The sequence below is a fragment of the Triturus cristatus genome, chromosome 12, assembly GCF_964204655.1.
Source record: "Triturus cristatus chromosome 12, aTriCri1.1, whole genome shotgun sequence".
In the NCBI taxonomy this organism is placed as follows: domain Eukaryota; kingdom Metazoa; phylum Chordata; class Amphibia; order Caudata; family Salamandridae; genus Triturus; species Triturus cristatus.
The window spans coordinates 854,787,802-854,806,541 of record NC_140595.1 but is presented as its reverse complement, the minus strand read 5'-3'; the positions used below and the strand labels follow the sequence as shown (position 1 = coordinate 854,806,541).

Here is an 18,740-nt window from a genome sequence, read left to right as displayed (position 1 = left end):
GGGGCGCCGCATACCTAGCAGTTTTACCACCATATCACGATACAGGCAGTGAGACTGCCACCACTGACATGATCTTGTATCCGACATCGTCAGCGGTGGGGAAAGTGGCGGTCAATGGAGGCAGTGCCGGCATCATGGCCACCCTTGCAATTATGACCTGCCTTTCCACCAAACTTTCCATGGCGGGGACACTGCCATGAAAAGGTTGGCGGAAAGGCAGGTAAGGGGCCATGGGGACTATGTCGTGACCCCTATGTTTGCACTGTTGGGTGTGCACTGTGTGCCATGCATGGCATGGTGCATGGCAGCAGTGCACCCGATGTGCAAGAGGTGCTGCACTGCAGTGATATTCGATTGAGGCTCTCTTCATGAGCCGAATCATACCACTGCTGAGGCGCCGCCACGCACCCTCGCCAGCCCCGCCATAAGATAATAATGCAGAGGTTGGGATGCCGCCAACTTGGCGGTGTTCTACTGCCTGCCACCACTGCAGGCTGGCGGTGGGACTGATGCAGTCATAATCAGGTCCATAGAAAGAGGAAAAAACTCCATGGGATTGTTTTTGTGCAGGAAGGTGTCCCTTTCTGCACAAAAACAATCCTGCTTACAACGCAGTCACTCCGACTCCAGGGCACAAGGGTGCCTGTATTGGAACGAGGCAGCACATTGTGCACCAGTGCAGGGAAAAGACAGGAATGTGTTGTACAATGTTAAATAGAGCACATTCCTGTCCTTTCTCCTTCATGCATTGCAGTAAGGTGGCTTGGAACCCAGAGCTGAGTGATAAATATCCCCCAACAGCTATAGAGACAAATTTACATGAAGTGATGCTAATAACGAGGATTGTGAACCGTTGCAGAGAAGCTGCCCTTAGCCTGTCACGACCGGTCTTAAAGCTGCATTGGCCGCCCACCAAATCTTCACTGCACCTGGAATCCCTGGCTTTAGCCAAATAGAGGGTCAAGGGGAGAATGCTGGACCGTTAGACCGTGCTGAAGCCTTTGGACCCCTTCCCAGCTGGTGCAGGGTCACCATACCTCATCCTGTCCCTGGAATCATTAGTATCTTTCAAAGCTTTGCTGCACCCCCCTCCTTACCTGGGAAGCAAGTGTCCTCACTCACAGACCCTTCTACATAACTCAGGCTCACAAGTGTGGGGCTCTGTAGGGTCAAGTGAAGGAAACTGTATAGGGCCGCCAGACACATCCTACTCTGGTCCTGCTTGAGGAAAGAATATCGCCAACACCTGGACTTCTTACAGGCCATCCACAAAGAAAAAACATGACTACACCTGACATTCTCACAGCAAACTTCTACTGCAAAAAACTCAGAGCTGACTGAAAATTTAAAACGTCTATGACTAGTCATAATAAAGATAAGGTTAACACGGTGAAAGAGCCTTGCATAAAGAGGGTAAATAAATTGAACATTAGTATACAATACAAACATTTAAACCATACATAGTCATGTAACAATCAGTCGCTGAGTCAGAATGAAACTTGGTCAGCAGACAAACAAACCCCTGTCGTCAATGTGCACACTCACTTACTCTCGCACACACGTGCATTTTACCTTTCACACTTCAAAGACAGGGCTTAACTTGTGAAAGAAGGAGTGCTGGTGCTGAAGCTCTGCTCAGATGCCACTGGCAGGTTCAATTCAACATCGCAGCACCCAATACCACAGCACAAATGACATCGCAAATGCCTGTCTGATGACATCACTGTTGACATCACAGATCACCTTAAGAACGATCCCATCAGTGACAACAATGGCAGGATCAATAATCATGTCAAGTATGGTCATGGCTTTCGGCTGAGCTCAATACAAACTGAACCCAGGCCCCTGCCAAGCATCGATGTGGACAGATCCACTGCACGTGGTCCTCAGCCCTTTTTTTTACAGAGTTTTATGTAGAGCGAACTTGACCCGAAGGTATCAGAGCGCTTTACACAAGCACCAGTTGTGTTACATGAGGACAAATTTATTTTTGTTAGGCATGGGGAGATTACATTTTGCCAAGAATCCCAGGAAGTTGCATGTCCTCGCTGAGACTTGAACCCGGTTCCCCAGAATTGAGGTCGACGAAGCAAGAACCTTTTCTAGGACCACAAGGGTGTCACCTTTGATACAGAGGTTGTTTCACTGAGTGATACTGTGTTTCGTTCCTGTTGGTCCAGAGACACAGGGTCTTGGCATTACAAAGTTACATAAAGAAAAACAGATCAGTCTGGGAGAGAGGAAGAGGAGGGGAAGGGTATCTGCTTGAAGCTCGCTTCTTGGCTATGGACAAAGATCCAGAAAGCTGGTTGTCCCAGTGGTTATAGTACCAAGAGCTCATGATGCTGTCAAATCTGCTCCTGAGTCTCCTGCTGGACACAGCACAAGCCCTCATAGTTTGTGGGTGTGATTATAAGAGATGTAAGGTCCAGAAGAGGGGGGACGTTTTGAAGAAGGTGCTATACAAGGAGTTGCAGAATGAATGAATGAAGGGATTTATAAAGAGTGCGGTCACTTAACAGTCTCCCGGTGCTAACAGCAAGAGTAACAAAGGTGTGCAGACTAAAGTGAATGGCCTTAATCCCTGGAGGGGACGAGCCACGTTGTTAACTGCTTTCTGAAGCAGCCTTCACAGGAATCTTACAAAGATCTCATGGAAGCCGGTTCAGTGCTTTAGTTGAGAAAAATGAAAAGGAACAACCAGCAAAGCATTAGGACACAAATCTCCTTGTGGGGTATCCTGGACTGCCTTGAAACACTGTCCTATGGACCAAGACAAGCGAATGAAATGTAATCTGCTTCCTGACCGGTAACCAGTGTAAGGAGTTGAGAACAGAAAAGATTGAAGTACGGCTGGAAGTGATGCTGAAACAACTGAAGCTTGATTTCTCTTTTAAACTTTTCAATGGAAACCGATGTTCCAATGGATGATGGAGTAAAGTACTACACCCTCCGATCACTTCCCTGGAAGGCTTGCTTTTAAGCTTGTGTCCTCTGATTTGCGGACATTTTAAGAAGGAGTGAGGTGGAGCTCTGAGGCCCGAGTAGACAGGAGATCTGTCATTGAGAAAGCTTGGTGAGAATACTAGGGTGGAGTCCCTTATGTATGAAGCATGCTAGCTGGACATAGTCATTACCTCAATAGGAAGCTATTCCACTGAGATCAGACTCAGCGGCATCTACTTACATGTGATGGAGCTTCTGCCAGCCTGGCTGCTGCATGTAGGCAGGAGCAATGGCCAGTTGGGCAACCTCTGTGACTAGAGTTACCATGGTCAAATCTTGAGATCATGCGGGATTGGTCTATTTATTTGAACCTCAGTTCCAGGATGAAAGGTGTGACTTTTCATAGGAGGAAGGAGGGTGCCTCTTGGAAAGAGAGTTTATCTATGCTCTGGGTTATGGCTTTTTTTTAAACTTAAAAATAGATTCAGCACATTCAAGAATAGAAGCTCTGGATCGTTTCCCTGCTGTTGGACATTGGGGCTTGTCATCTACAACGGACGCCGCAAGCTGGAGCCATAGTGCTGTTTGAACTCACCAGCTGCAGGGGAGAGCCTGTTACTAGAGATACACGCATTCGGGACTGCGAGGACCAGGGAGCTGTGCGCGCTCCACACCGGCTGCACCTGGCCCTCTTCCCGACTCCTCCCCCGCAAAGTACTTAACCACTCGCGGCCCCCGCTTCGCGGGAGCCGCTCGAGGATCGTTTCCCTGCTGTTGGACATTGGGGCTTGTCATCTACAACGGACGCCGCAAGCTGGAGCCATAGTGCTGTTTGAACTCACCAGCTGCAGGGGAGAGCCTGCTACTAGAGATACACGCATTCGGCACTGCGAGGACCAGGGAGCTGTGCGCGCTCCACACCGGCTGCACCTGGCCCTCTTCCCGACTCCTCCCCTATCTCCGCCCCCCTCTTCTACAATATCGTAATACAGTCCTCGCGCGCTAGCGGGACGCGTGCGGGACGAGAGCCGGGGCGAAGACCGGGCAAAGAGCGGGCCCTCTGAGGCCCTCAGAGACACGAGGAGACCGGACTGGGGTAACTCCCTATTCGCTACATCTACTAATCGTGAGTCTACAGCTTCACACTGTTAGTATTAATATGGCTGCTATTTTAGCTACTAACTCTCCTGCTAAACATGGCGTTCCAACCAAAGGTACATTGGTAGAGTATTTCAAAAAGATACGTACGGACAAGGAGATTACCCTCGCTGAACGAAGGGTTGAGCGACGCCGCTCCATAGAGTGTATGAAAAATAGGACATTAATGGACAGTATATCTCCTCTGCCTTTGTCCTCTATTGTGCTAAGCCCTTCTACCCTGATGCAGGAGGCGCTAGCCATGGATAACGTCCCAGAGCTGTTAAGAACAATTGATCCCACACCCAGTAATTTTAACTCGTCACTAGTTTTAACTAATGTGTCTTCCCCCAATACTTCTATTATTTCTGGAAAGGAAATTGATATTGTTATTACTCCAATTGAACCGAGGGCTAAGACCACTATTAAAAAGCCAGGGAGGATACAGGTGTCCAAAGTTATAAGGCCCCCCCCGCCCAAGAGAAGAAAGAGGTTAGGCAACTTGCCAATTCGTAATATTAATCACACTGATTTTGGCAAGGGCCCTATACAAATTGAGAGCACTGTATCACTGACAAAGGCTCCATTATCACACTTAACTACATGTGACTTGGCTGTAACACCCTCCCCTTCCCTGGTTGTTCCTCCTCCTGACTTGTCTCGCCCTCCGTTGCTCCTCCCTGAACTATGTACAGTGACATCACACCTTGAGAGCATCGAGAAGCTGATTAGATCGTTCACTCTACCTATTATAGAAAGATTAAAAAATATAGAGTCACGACTGGGGAATCTAGAATCTTTATTCACAAAACATCCAGGTACATCGAAAGATTCTACTCACTACCCGTCTCCCCCTACGGACTTAGATCCACCTCTCACGCACATTAGGATTAATGAGATAGGTAGCTCCAATTCTCAGCGCAGGGATAAGCCCACCCTTACCGCAATTAATCTAAGCCATGGCCAACACGTAGATGGTGAACTAAGGAAGGAATTAGTAATCCCTAACAGAGTAACATCCCCAAACGAGAAGGGGGAGAATCACCTCTCAGTTAGAGTAAGCGATTCACGTAGCCATCAAGTTAATTTGCCCCCAGAGGCGGTACCATATGTGGTGGTGTTAACAGAAGTTCCACCTCTGGATAAGGGCAGAAATGAGGGTTATTATAACCTAAAAAATAAAATCGTGCACTGGCTTAGGACAAATAGACCCCTTCCCCCTAACATCAATGGGGAGATACTGCATGTTCGGAGACTTCCTTGGTTGGGCCGTAGAATCAAAGACTTAGAAGGGGATGTAATCATTATTAACTTTAGAGACCCCAATGCAGTCAAATACATCTTAGACTACCCCTTGGGCTCCACACGGGGATTTATAAATCCCCGTGTATTATCATATTTTTACCCAAGATCAATAGTCTCTAATAATGTACATCCCAGGGCTCCAAGAAAAACAGTGGCCCCTCTTCATCCATTCGTAGCACCATCTGCTTCCCTTGTTCCACATTATAACACGCATGCACTTAGCCATGTGGCATATGAAAATGCAGCAGAATGGACTATGGTTCCATTTAGGAATCATAGAATGGGACCTCGGAGGGTGAATTACACGCTACCATTTACTCCCCTCGAAGTTGTCAATAGATTTGGGGCCTTATCAGGAGTTGATGACTGTGATTGGCTCAGTATCTCTTCTGGTTATGGACATAGCACACAAGGGGACCAGGATGAGGGTATGGATTTGATTTTCAAACGGTCGACCTGCTTTCTACACCACTCTATCTCTGACAGGCAATCTATGTCCTCACTGGCGGGTCGCTTAGGGCCCCTGGAACATGCTCTGGTGGCCATAGATGAAATAGCTACCGAATCTTACCGTTCCGCAAACATGGGGAACGGGGTGGAGGTGGGGGGTGGCAGCTTCCCACGAAAGCCCAAAGTTCTACAGGGGTCCTCATGCAACGCACAAAGCGCACGGGAGGTCTGTGCTCCCCTAAGGTTAGAAGAAACTACCCCGCATGAGGCTTCTATGTCTGTAACTAGAACTATGAGGGCTTTAGAGATTATGTCATGGAATGTGGCTGGGCTTCCCAACAAGTTAGGTAACACTGATTGGGAAACCTTTATTAAAGAACATGATATATGCATGTTCCAAGAGACGTGGTCTAGAGAAAATCTTAGCCACCCCGGTTTTGCTATTTTTGATATTCCAGCTAGATGGGGCGGGAAGGGACGCCCGTCTGGTGGCCTATCAACATGGATTGCTTCTCATTTAGGTTGCACCGCCGAGGTGGTAGAAACTAATTCTCTGGATATCCTATGTGTCGTCTTGCGTTGGCCCAATGGGGCGGGTCTGAGACTGGTAAATATATACTCTAGACCGGTTGGAGTTGCAGCCACCTCAAGGACACTGGAGGATCTAGGGCTTTTTCTTGACTCCCTCACTGGCCCAGACATACTCTTGGTCGGAGGGGACTTCAATATTCAGTTCGAACCACTCCCGACGTATTTAGATGGGATCACCAGTGAGGAGGATGACCTCTGGGGAATCGAAAGAATTATAGGTCCGCCAGTCAGGGTAGCCTCACCTCTCTTATTGCAAGTTCTAACATTAACATTCGCAAACTCACTCAGAGCATGCAATGGTAGGTTCAAGGGGGATAACCCGCCCCAGCCAACTTTTAACAGACCAAGGCAGGAGTCGCGGATCGATTACATACTGATCAAACTCCAAGATTGGAAATTGGCACTAGACTTTAAAATTGCCCAAAGGGCTGATAGTGATCACAACCCTCTAATCCTTTCATTAGCTGCGGATGGTCTCCTTAGCCCAGATTCTCGGGGAAACGGTTTACCTGCCCTTGGCCTTACTCTGTCTAGCAACAGACGAAGACTAAGGTGGGATAGACTATTAGAGAAACCGAACCGTATAAGGGCTATATATGAGCAAGTGGCTGAAACTTTGGAAAGAATGGAGAGCCTTCTCCCTCAATTGCCCTCGTCGGATGGCTGTTCTTCCCTTGAGGATATCCATCAGGCTCTTTGTGTCAATCTAGCTGAGGTATTGAATCCTGTGGTCCGGGGCAGGAAACCGAGGAGCGAAAGAGCCTCTTGGTTCAATGCCAGCTGCAGGGTAGCAAAGAAAGATCTCCTCCAAGCACTTAAAAATAAGGAAACATCCTTTGTGATCAGGGAAAAGAGGGTGGCCTATAAGTCCAGTCTGGAAGCCGCAAAAATAGACTGGGACTGGGAGAACTGGTCAGAAATAACATCTGCTCTCAAAGTTAGAGATTCCAAAAAATTCTGGCACATAGTCAGACATGGTTCTGCTGAGCCTGTAAAGGCAATAGAAGGTAATGTTACAGCCGAAGTCTGGGAAAAACACTTCTCGTCCCTCTATAGCAGTGTTGGGCTAGACCAAATGGGAACACCGCCTGAGAGCCTAGTGAACCCCATTGATAGTTGCACGGTGTTGGAAGACTTTAAGCTGGAGGAAGTGGAAAGGGCAATCACTTGCCTTTCTTTAGGAAAAGCGCCAGGTTTAGATAAGATTCCAGGCGACCTCCTAAGGCACGAAGTCAGAATTTGGGCACTGTACTTTCTGATACTGTTTAATGCAATTATTCATGGGATAGCACTTCCCCCAACTTGGCTGGGGGCGGAGATTGTGCCCATTTTTAAAAGGGGCTCACCTTTGCTCCCCGCCAATTATAGACCGATCAGTCTGATAGACGTTCCACAGAAACTCTTTGCGAGGCTTCTGTTGGATCGACTTTTGGACTGGATCGAGGAGAGGGATGTCCTGAGCCCTCTTCAGGCTGGGTTTCGCCAGAAGATCTCTACCGTGGACCAGGTCTTTAGGCTGTCCCTTATACATTGGAAAACAATACAGCTGGAGGGTGGCAGCCTCTATACTGAATTTGTTGATCTAAGGGCTGCGTTCGACCTTGTTCCCCGTGGTAAGCTTTGGGAAGTCCTGGCGAAAGCTGGGGTGCCAGCTGATATCCTGAATATGATCATCCGCCTCCATACTAACACTTATGCCCGTGTGAGGTGCGGTGCGCAGGGTGTACTCTCAAACAAGTTCCCAGTTGAGAGAGGGGTAAGACAGGGGTGCGTACTTGCACCGACCCTGTTCTGCCTCTTTGTTAACGGGGTCATTGACCACCTTAATGGGGTCCCCAATTCGGATGTCCCGAAGTTGGCGGGAAGGAGGGTCCCAGCAATTATGTTTGCTGACGATACCCTCCTTCTCTCCAAGTCACCTATGGGAATCCAGCGTGTTCTGGATGGTTTTGGGGACTTCTGTAGAGAGCATGGATTGGAAATTAACACCACAAAGACCAAATTTATGGCCTTCAATCCGCCACCCAGGTTTCACCGTATTCCTCGCATTGGGGAAAATGTACTAGACCGAGTGAGCACGTTTGAATATCTTGGTGTCACACTCAATGAGGAATTGGGGTGGGGTCAACATCAGGAGAAAACAAGGCTGAAGCTGGCGCAACATATCGGAGGAATACTAGCACTGGTGGGGAAGAATAGGTCAACCCTTAAACCCATAGGCCCTCCTCTTCATATTTATAGAGTCCAAGCAAGAGGAGCAGTTACCTATGGGAGTGAACTATGGGGTCATAAAATCCTGGATAGTCTGGCAAAGGAGGAGAATAGATTCCTTAGGTGTCTAGTAGCCCTTCCTCCGAGTACACCGCTAGTGCCCCTACGACTTGACTTAGGCATTAGACCATTGGAGGAAGAGTTGGCACTTCGTCCTGTGATCTACTGGCGCAGATTATGGACAGTGCCTGAATTGATTCACTATAGACAGGGTCTCCAGGAAGTTCTCAGCTTCCCAAACTCGGGGAATATTCCCTGGCTTAAATTCATAAGGAATAGTTTGATGAGCCTAGCATTAGATGCACTATGGAATGATCCTGGAAATGTGTGTCCCAAATTTTCTAAAAAGGCTCTAACCAAGGTGTATCATGATTCTAAGGCTCCTTTACTTCGACCCTCTAAATCCTTAGGGTCCCTAACAAACCAATTCCTTCTCATGAAGAGCACATACACCTTCGAATCGGCCTTGGATAATGTTTACCCCGTAATAATTAGGAAGCTCTACCTACAATGGAGGCACGGGTCCTTGCCAATCCGTGCTTTCACTAGCTCCTGGTCCCTGTCGACATCCAGTATTTGCCCGGCATGCAGCGCAAGTGAGGAAACTGAGCTGCATTTTATATTTTTTTGCACAGGCTATACTGAGCTCCGCAGAAAGTGGATCATTCCGATCTGTAGGAACATGGGCTTTGTAAGGTGTCATCAAGCCTTTAGAATTCTCAAGAGCGAAACGGCCGCACACATTGTCTTTGCAGTGGCAAAATTCTTGGGGGCTTTCTGGCATAAACGGAAAAAATACCTAAAAATGTCAACCTGATTTATGTATGTAATTAGTATGTATTGGCTGTTTGGATGCATTATTTTTAAAGTTTTTATCCATTGTTGTCAATGTTTTATATTGTTTTTATGTGCTTTTATGGATTATTCCGAAATAAAGTTTTCTTGAACTGAACTGAAGCTCTGCAGTTCAATACCTGAGGGTGTTGAACCCAGTTTGAAGCAGGAAGGAACAGCTGGGAGTAGAATTGATAAGAAACCCTGTTTTGAGTGGATTCAGTTCATGATAGTGGTTGCTTCATCCATGCCTGATTATGATGGGGCACTTTGGGCAATAATATGCACCCTAAGGATATATATTTTTAAATAGAGATGAGAGCCATCTGTGAAGAAGTTAAAAGAGATGGTGCAGTCGTCTAGAACGTAGGCAGAAGATTATGTGGGTCATTTGAAGAGAGTAGGGCCGAAATCTTTACTTTGGAGAACCCTTGATGCAGTATAACAAGGTGAAGAGAAAGTTGGCTTTATTTAAATTAATCTAAACTTTATTTAAAAAAATATATGTTTATGAAACTGTAACAATTGTTCATTCGTTCTACAATTTAAATAAATAGAAACAATAAAATCACAATAATATTTAACCTGAAAAAAATTCTCATAAATTTCTTTCAAGTTTGGAGTTACATAAACTATACTTACTTTCCCCTATACCTTACCATAGGAAGAGACTGCAGTTTGTTTACATACATTAAATAAATAAATAAAAATTATTTTTCTGAAGTTTAAATTAAAAAGGTAAAAAACTAGTTATACATTCAAAATTATTAATAATAATGTATGGGAATCAATTTAAAGTAGTTCATTTATTTTTTAATACAATGTTTGTTTTGCATTAAAGTATATTTATTTATATTTTCCATAAATGTAAATATTTTGATTTAATGTACCATTATTTCCTATCGAGTTTTGTTTTTAATCCTTACCTCCATTATGTTCTATGGAAGGGTGTAGCTGTAGCAGTGTTTGGTCATGTGTGGGGCTGGATTTACTCCAGCTCTGAGCTGGAGTAATTTACTACTGTTTTCAGTCCTTCTTTCACTGTGGTTATTTAGGAAGTACTGTTTATAAAAAGCAAGGTACTTACTGTTTTGTAGATAGGGGTATATCCCTCCTTGAACCCCTCCCCACTCATTCCTAAGCCCCTCCCTATTCCTCCTTTAACCTCTTCCACTTAGTAGTAACTATGCCCCTTTTCCAGCCACTCCCCTGGTACCCCCACCTTTGCTATTAACCCCTTCCATGCGGGGCGGATTCCCCCGCGGTGCTGACTGATGTCTGCGTGGGCGTGGTCATGACGGAACGGTTCCGTCATGAGCACAGCTCAACCGTGGCTCATGACGGAACCGTTCCGTCATGAGCACCGAAGGGGTTAAGTAATAAACCTAAATGTGTGGATAGCTCCTCATAAAAAAAGATAGGGCAGGTGGAGACTTGCACTCATGGGTTTATGACTACAATTTTGTGGTACTTTACTAGTACTTCCATATTTTTACTAAAAATATTACAAAGTGGCATTTGTGAATAAGCCCGTAGTGTTTCTTCCATGTAGCTCTAGCAGACTTTGTTTAATCTACGTTGAACACTTTACATCAGGATGCTGTAATTTACCCCCACACATTGCTGTCTCACTTCACATTTCCTGCCACTGAACTCTTCAGGAAGTTAAAGAGCCCTGAAGTTAAGCAATCATCTTTCCAGCTGCTAGCCTTGAAGTTCTGCAACATATTAATTGATCTGCAAACTATTGCCCTTTGCTAAAGGCTGTTATTGACACCACATAAATGAGTGCCACATTATGCACACTGAACAACAGAATGGAAATGACTGATAGTGATTGAATGTCAAACAGTTTTTAATCTCTAAAGTCAATACCCTTAGGACAAATATACATAATAAAAATAACATTGATATGTGCAGTCATGGAGCATATCTTGTTAATGATGAAAGAGACAGCAAGGAGTATTTAATATGTAATCAGGAAATAGAGGGTCAAATCTGTGAATTCAAATATGAGTGCTGTGTTCTTACTATTTCCAATGTGAGTGCAGGTAGGACAATGCAAAATAACCGTGAAGAAATGGAGCCAGTTAAAAGAAAAAGGATACAGAACTTTAATGCTTGAATGTCTAACAGCATTTTAGTACATTTGTTTACATACGTTGCTTCTCTTCAGTGCTCTCTTCACAGCCTTCCTGAACTCCATATTGCGTAATGTATATACCAGTGGGTTAAATAGTGGTGTCACAACTGCATAGAACAAGGACACCACCTTGTCCATGTGAAAGGAATAGCTGTAAGTCGGCCTCAAGTACATGAAGATCACAGTTCCATAAAAGGTTGACACCACAGTGAGGTGGGCTCCACATGTGGAGAACGCCTTCCGCCGCCTTGTTCCTAATGGGTTCTTCAGCACGGTCCATACTATACACACATAAGACACCATGGTCAAGAGGAGAGAAGCTAGTATGATAATCCAAGTTAGGGTGAAGATCAGAATGTCACTGAAATATATTGCACTACAGGAGATTTTGAGGAGTGCAACAACATCACAGAAGAAATGATTGACTGAAACGGATCCACAGAAATCTAGGGTAGACTCCGGAATCAACACCAGGAAGCCAGTTAGAAACCCACTTATCCAAGAGCTGCAGGCCAGATGGCAGCACAGCACGTAGGTCATTATGGATGCGTATCTCAAAGGATGACAGATGGCTGCATACCTATCATATGCCATTGCAGCCAGGAGGAACAGCTCAGTGAGTCCCAAACTGTAGAAGAAATACATTTGCACTAGACATCCATTAAAGGAAATGTTCTTGTCCTCAGATAAAATGTCGGAGAGCATTTTGGGGACAGTGACAGAGGTGTACCAAATCTCCAGAAATGAGAAGTGGCTAAGGAAAATGTACATTGGAGAGCCACACAGACTACGGTCCACACTAACTATCACAATAATACAAATATTTGCTGTGATTGTCATGATATGAATGAAGAAGAACATGATGAATATTAGAATCTGAATCTTTGTGGAAATAGGAAAGCCAACCAGAATCAACTCTGTACTGACAGATTGATTCCCACCGGGCATCTCTTGACATGATCTGCTTCTACATGGAAGAAGATTAGATAACTTGTAATGCATTAATACTAACATCTATCTTCAGTAATGACGTTCATAACATCAATGTCATGCACTCCAAATTAGTTCAACTGATACTGCATCTCAGTAATGTAAAGAGATTGTTTGCAACTTTTCCAAGAGGCGTGTCCAAGGGCGCTGTATCTCACTTAAAACAAAGTGGAAACCATCAGCCAGGTGGCTCCAGGTTGACATCTACATTTCCAAACTTAGGAAACCCGAGAGAAGTAGGAGATGAAAACTGAACAAGAAAACAAGTATTGAGAAAATGAGCATGCGTAATTGAGAGAGACTGAAGCGACAGTCAGATTCAGGTATAAGGGTATAGACCATGGTAGTCTTAAGTCTATAAGTCGTTGCAGATGTACTAGGTATAGGCATGGATAGATGTATCAGGGTATAAAGAGGTCTAGCTACAAGGGTATTAAATTGTGTCAATATACTATGTCATAGGTGAGTAGAAGGTACAAGGGTGTAGGTAGGGTTAGCATTTCTAGGGTATATATACATATATTGATAGAGGTGCTAAGATGTAGTCTATGACAAATTGACTAGTGGATAGGCAGCTGGAGTGGTAGCCATTGGCAACAGAATATGTGCAAGTCTACAGAGAGATGTGGTTTTAGGTCATGGTAAGGAGTAGAGGTTCAAGTGTGTTGGTATGGCCAGTGGTTAATGTACTCAGGTGTAGGTAAGGCACTATTACATAAGCGAAAGCGTACTGCATTGTAGGAGGAGGAAGAGGTACTAGGATAAAGGTAAAGGCTGAGATACTAGGCATAGGCATGGATTGATTTCATATCTCTAAACAATTGAGAAAGAAGGAGAGATAGAAATGTGTGCATAGGAAGCATAAAGAGAGAAGGAGAGAACAGGTTGACAAGTGTGGAATTGTTTCAAGAGTACAGTTTCCTTAAATAGGATTTTCGCCATAAGAAAGTAACATTTTTCATTCAGTGTCTTTGTCTTTTAATATGCTGTTTGGCCAATAGCTTGCTTGTCAAAAGTTGTTACCTACCTCCTCTAATGTGTAGAAAAAATGTACTTGTAGAACAAAACGTTATGTCTGCCACTGGGTTCCCTTGGAAGGACTAGGTGCCATACCACAGATATGAAAACTATAATTCGAGATCACCAGCACCCTTAGTTCCCATATAAGTCCCATAGTCATATGACAATAGCAAAGCAAAGGCATGTCAAAGCTAACAAATGTAGCCACATCTCACTTCAACAGCAAAGTATCACTATTAATCAAAAAGCATAATTCCTTCATCTATGCACATTGCACAACCCTTTCCAAAGACATAATGGTTATATGGCGAAATATAATTGAAAAAAGATCGGCAATCAAAATATCACCCAAACTATATCTCAGTCACAGATATTAACTTTACTTTTTTAGAACTCAAAGTCAAAAATATGGACAACAAAAGTTAAGAAAAACACAATATTACATAAACGTGTTATGCATTTCTAATTTTGTCTATGATATACTATTTTAAATGCAAAACCTTTATCAACTTTAAAAATAAAATTACATTTCAAAAGTATAACTTTCAAGAATAAAAAAGAAATATATATATAGATATATATATATATATATATATATATATATATATATATATATATATATATATATATATATCTATATATTCCCTACTGGTGGTCACCAGTAGGTAGTTATAGTTAGGACCTATTATCCATAGGAAATCCGCAACATTCTATTTGGAATAACTTTGGCGCCGGTTGACGAATCTTTATGAAATTTTCAAAACTAGTGGGGCGCTCCAGTTCGCTCCTATCCTGAAAGTCTCGGGGTGATTTGTCAAGCAGGGGCTGAGAAAAAAGGGGGTCCAAAAACGTGTTTTCCCAATGCAATTTTCCATAGGAACCGTTAATGGAACTGCAAAACGGAATTACACGAAATTTGGCAAAGAGGTAGCTCTTGGTTCACACTCGTGCCTTTTGGTTAAATGGTGTAAATCCGTTCAGTAGTTGTTGAGAAAATCAAAAGTAAAATCATAGATATATCTATGGCCTCGGAGGATCCGCGCACCCTATGCGCACCCAGCGCGCACCCTCCTGATCACGAGCTGCATGCTAATTGTCTGTCAACTGGCTGTAAACACTCCAAACCAGGAAGTGTTGGCAGCCATTTTGTGCCTTGGTAGAAGCGAGGCTTAAGAAATCAGTGGACGAAGTGTGCAAAACGTATAAAGGGGCAGGGTAGAAATGCCCTGACCCTCTAGACCTGCTTAGGTGGTTTGAAAAAACGGCAAAATGCGCTCTGGGTGCGCCGATCCTGCCTTAAAAACAAAAAAAACGAAGTGTGGGCTCCCGCGCTTCTTTAATATTTAGCCCCCGGTGATGTCATCAGTGATGTTATTTGAGATGTCATCAGTGATGTCATCAGTGATGTCACTGACCATGTCATGAATGATGTAATATGTGACATCATCAGCAGTGGATTGCGGGCGCACAAGTTATAGTTAGTAGAACTAACTATAACGGAGGAATTTCAATGGTTTTGTACGAGCGAAATATCCAGCTAACTATAACACACCTGAAATCTATGGTTTTTTCAGTGAATTTCAAAGGTTTTTTAAATGCTAATTCCTAACTATAACATACCTGAAACCTATGTTTTTTTCAGTGAATATATATATATATAGGTAAAAATTATTACTGAACATATCATTTTAATAAAATAGCATAATATTTAAACTTAAATAATACAACATTATTAAACAACTATTATAATCACAAAAGATATATTAAAAATAAAAAATACAGTAACAACAGTAAAATAAAAATAAATACATTAAATATGACTTCAAAGATATGTGTTAAAATAAATATTTTACATTAAACTAACTTTTAAAATGATAACAAAACAAATATTGTAATCAATCAAAACAAATTCAGAACTAATACATTAGACTTGAAGGGGTCACATTCACTGCTCCTATACCAAACTGATCAACTGTAGGTTAAAGTTTTGAACTTTGGTGGGGTCAAGACTTACTATTAGACTTTAGTTAGTTAGACTTACTATTCTACTCTGGCATAAGCAACGATGAGGAAAGTGCTGGGTTTCACAGGGCACAGATTTACTATTCCCTCCAACCCAAGCAACAGTAGGGAAAGGGGTGGTCTTTGGAGGAGTTAGATTCAATATCCCCACTCCAATATAAGCAACAGTAGGGATACTTTTGACTATGGGGGGGAGGTCAGATTTTCTATTCCCATGCCAAAATGAACAAATTTGGGAAACGTGTTGACTTTTGGAGTGGTCAGAACTGCTCTTCCCACTCCAGTGTAAGCAACAGTGTCAAACTTTAGAAAGCGTAATATTTAATCTTCCCTATCCTAAGTTGATGCAAATGAATTACATCTATATAAAATAAGTTTGCATAAACTATATTTTTATCAACATATAAAACATGTGTAAGAAATTGGGTTATTGGTTCTGGAATCCCTACTCAGGCAAAAGCCACAATACTTGTCAGGGCGAACCGCAATAGTCACTAAATAAACTTGGGCTTAATCTTCCGATAGCTTGGCTCAAAGCAGTCAGCCTTAACTTAGAGGCAATCTGTAAAGTATAAACTAATCCTGGGCGGACAACTACGCTACGCTTGTGAAGTTTGCGTAGTATGTGCTACTTCGCGCTACGCGAATTGCATGCAGCACAGTGCAAAATCGCGTAGTGTAGCGTAGTTGGCATTTTTTGCTCACTCGCGGTCCTTAACGTCAAGTTGGTGACCGTGAGCGAGCAAAATGACATCCCAGCAAGACTTATTCCTCATTTCCGATCAGCAACATCAAGTTGCCGATCGCAAGCCTGGAAAATAAACCTCCCGGCGAGATTCTCAACACGGGGAGGTCAGGTTTCTCATTGCGAGTGGTTGCGTATGCTCGCAACCGCTCGTGATGAGAAACTACCAGTCCGCGTTCAGAAAGCTGCCGCTCGAAAAATCTACTCAAGCGGCAGAAAATGACAGCTTGCACTGTGCAAGATGCCGTTTTCAATGATTGCACAGTGCGGACAAACATCCGGCACTGTGCAAACATCGCGAACAGCGCACTACGCAGCTCGCATAGTGCTACACGGATCGCACGTAGTGCGAACTACACCCAGGGTTAGTATAAACACAAAGGTCTTACATTAAATGACAGGATGGAGTGGGGCCCGCAAATTCATAAAGTAAACTTGAAATTGATCCAGATGGCTGGGGGAATATTGAGAGTCTATAGGAAATGTGCAGCCAAGGTTATTGGACCTCCGGTAGAAGTATATAAGGTCCAAGCAAGGGGGGCAGTAGTCTATGGAGCGGAACTTTGGGGCCACTGTTCACCTAAAATGTTAACGCTCACTGAGAATAACTTCTGGCACTCCCTAAAAGTACTCCACTCATCCCAATAAGGTTGGACCTATGTAGAGTCCCGATTGCCGATCTGGTTGCTGCCCATCCAGTCTTATACTGGAGACGACTGTGGAGCACTCCAGAGTTAGACTTCTATAAGGAGGAATTGAAATCGGTTATTTCAACATTGGGAGCAGGGAATATTCCCTGCTTGTCCTTTGTTAGAAATTCCTTACAAGCAATAGGCAGAGATGATTTATGGTCAACACCGGATGTGTCATGTCCGGTAACGTAAAAAAAAACTTTATTGTATGCCTTGAAAGAGCATCAATTGCTTTGAATCCTCCAGACGGCAGATTCCACCACTTTAACAACTAAGTTTGTGGAAGTTAAATTCCAATACAATTTAGAGCCGGCACTGGACTGGATTCAACCCTTAATGGCAAAAAAGCTCTACATCCAGTTTCGGCATGGTACACTCCCGCTGAATATATTTACCAACAAGTGGGTAGGCGCCACGAAGCAGCCATGTCCAGCCTGTTTAGTGACGGAAGAAACTGAAGTCCATGTTATTATTTTCTGTCCAGCCTATGTTAGGCCTAGAAAGAAATGGATTATACAACTTTGTAAAAACCTAGGCATAAGTAACCATAGTGAAGCCTATAGGATAATGAAATATGATACTCAACCTGTTATCACTGTAGCAATCTCTAAATTCCTCTTTGCTATGTGGACTAGGCGACGGAACATTATGAAAATGCCACTGCAGAACCAAATATGAATCATAATGTTTTTGAATTATTTCTTTTGTTGGATATGCATCCTTTTAAAACTCTGTACTTTACTTATTTTTTTAATGGAAATATGTAAATTATTGACTTGTGGCTTTTATTTATTTTTTTTTTTTTTAAATACTTTTTTTTTTTGCACATACTTTATATGAATTCGTATTTGCTTTGAGGTTGAGAGATTGACTTTATTCTTCAATGTTGGGATGGTTAATGATATTTTATTATATTTTAACTATATAGGTGCCGATCCCAATCCGGTAAAACCTGGGTAAAAATGGTCGTACGGAGCGTTTTCTCCGTCCGACTCGTACCCGGGAAGAACACCTTACAAACTCGCAAGTACGATTCGCACCGAAATACCATTTCGGTACGAGTCGTAAAAAAAAACGACCGGCAAAAAAATACATACAAATCTGATTCTGGACGGCGCATACGCAACGTCCGGACGGAGTCAGGCAGCTTTTTACGGACCAGCAAGTACGATTCGTGCCGACATCACTCCGCACGTAGCATTTTTTACGAGAGCCAAAAACTGCTGGGAAATTGAGGACGACACGAACAAGGAGCACCGGTACGCGACGGACAGCGATGGATCCCAACCTACACGTCATCTCGGCCCTCATAGCCTACGACCTCGTGGTCAGAAACCGACGCAGAAGGTCAGAACAACCCCCAGGGGCAAAGCGGGGGGGGTGCAAGGGGCAGGAAACATCACCCACACCCCACAAAATACTAATACATCCTGCACATTAATTACCTCCATGGTCTGGTTACTTTGGGGGGCGTGTCCACCAATCCCACGTCCCGCCACAACCGAAGTGGACATGGGCGCGTACCCGTCACCACCACAATGGTGGTATGGGACGTACCCACGCCCCTCAGAGCGTGGGTACGGTCCGTACCACC

General features: G+C 43.8%; 1 protein-coding gene across 1 annotated transcript; it reads right to left on the bottom strand.

The window, feature by feature from the left end:
• Window positions 1–11,674: 11,674 nt before the first annotated feature.
• Window positions 11,675–12,625, bottom strand: LOC146783098 (olfactory receptor 11L1-like). The gene has a single exon (XM_085637289.1). The coding sequence runs from the start codon at window positions 12,623–12,625 to the stop codon at window positions 11,675–11,677; it is 951 nt and encodes a 316-aa protein (XP_085493415.1).
• Between the last annotated feature and the right edge of the window lie 6,115 nt (window positions 12,626–18,740).

Bases quoted from the DNA above. Each gene is read 5' to 3' on its own strand.
- LOC146783098 (XM_085637289.1), bottom strand. From the start codon at position 12,625: ATGCCCGGTGGGAATCAATCTGTCAGTACAGAGTTGATTCTGGTTGGC.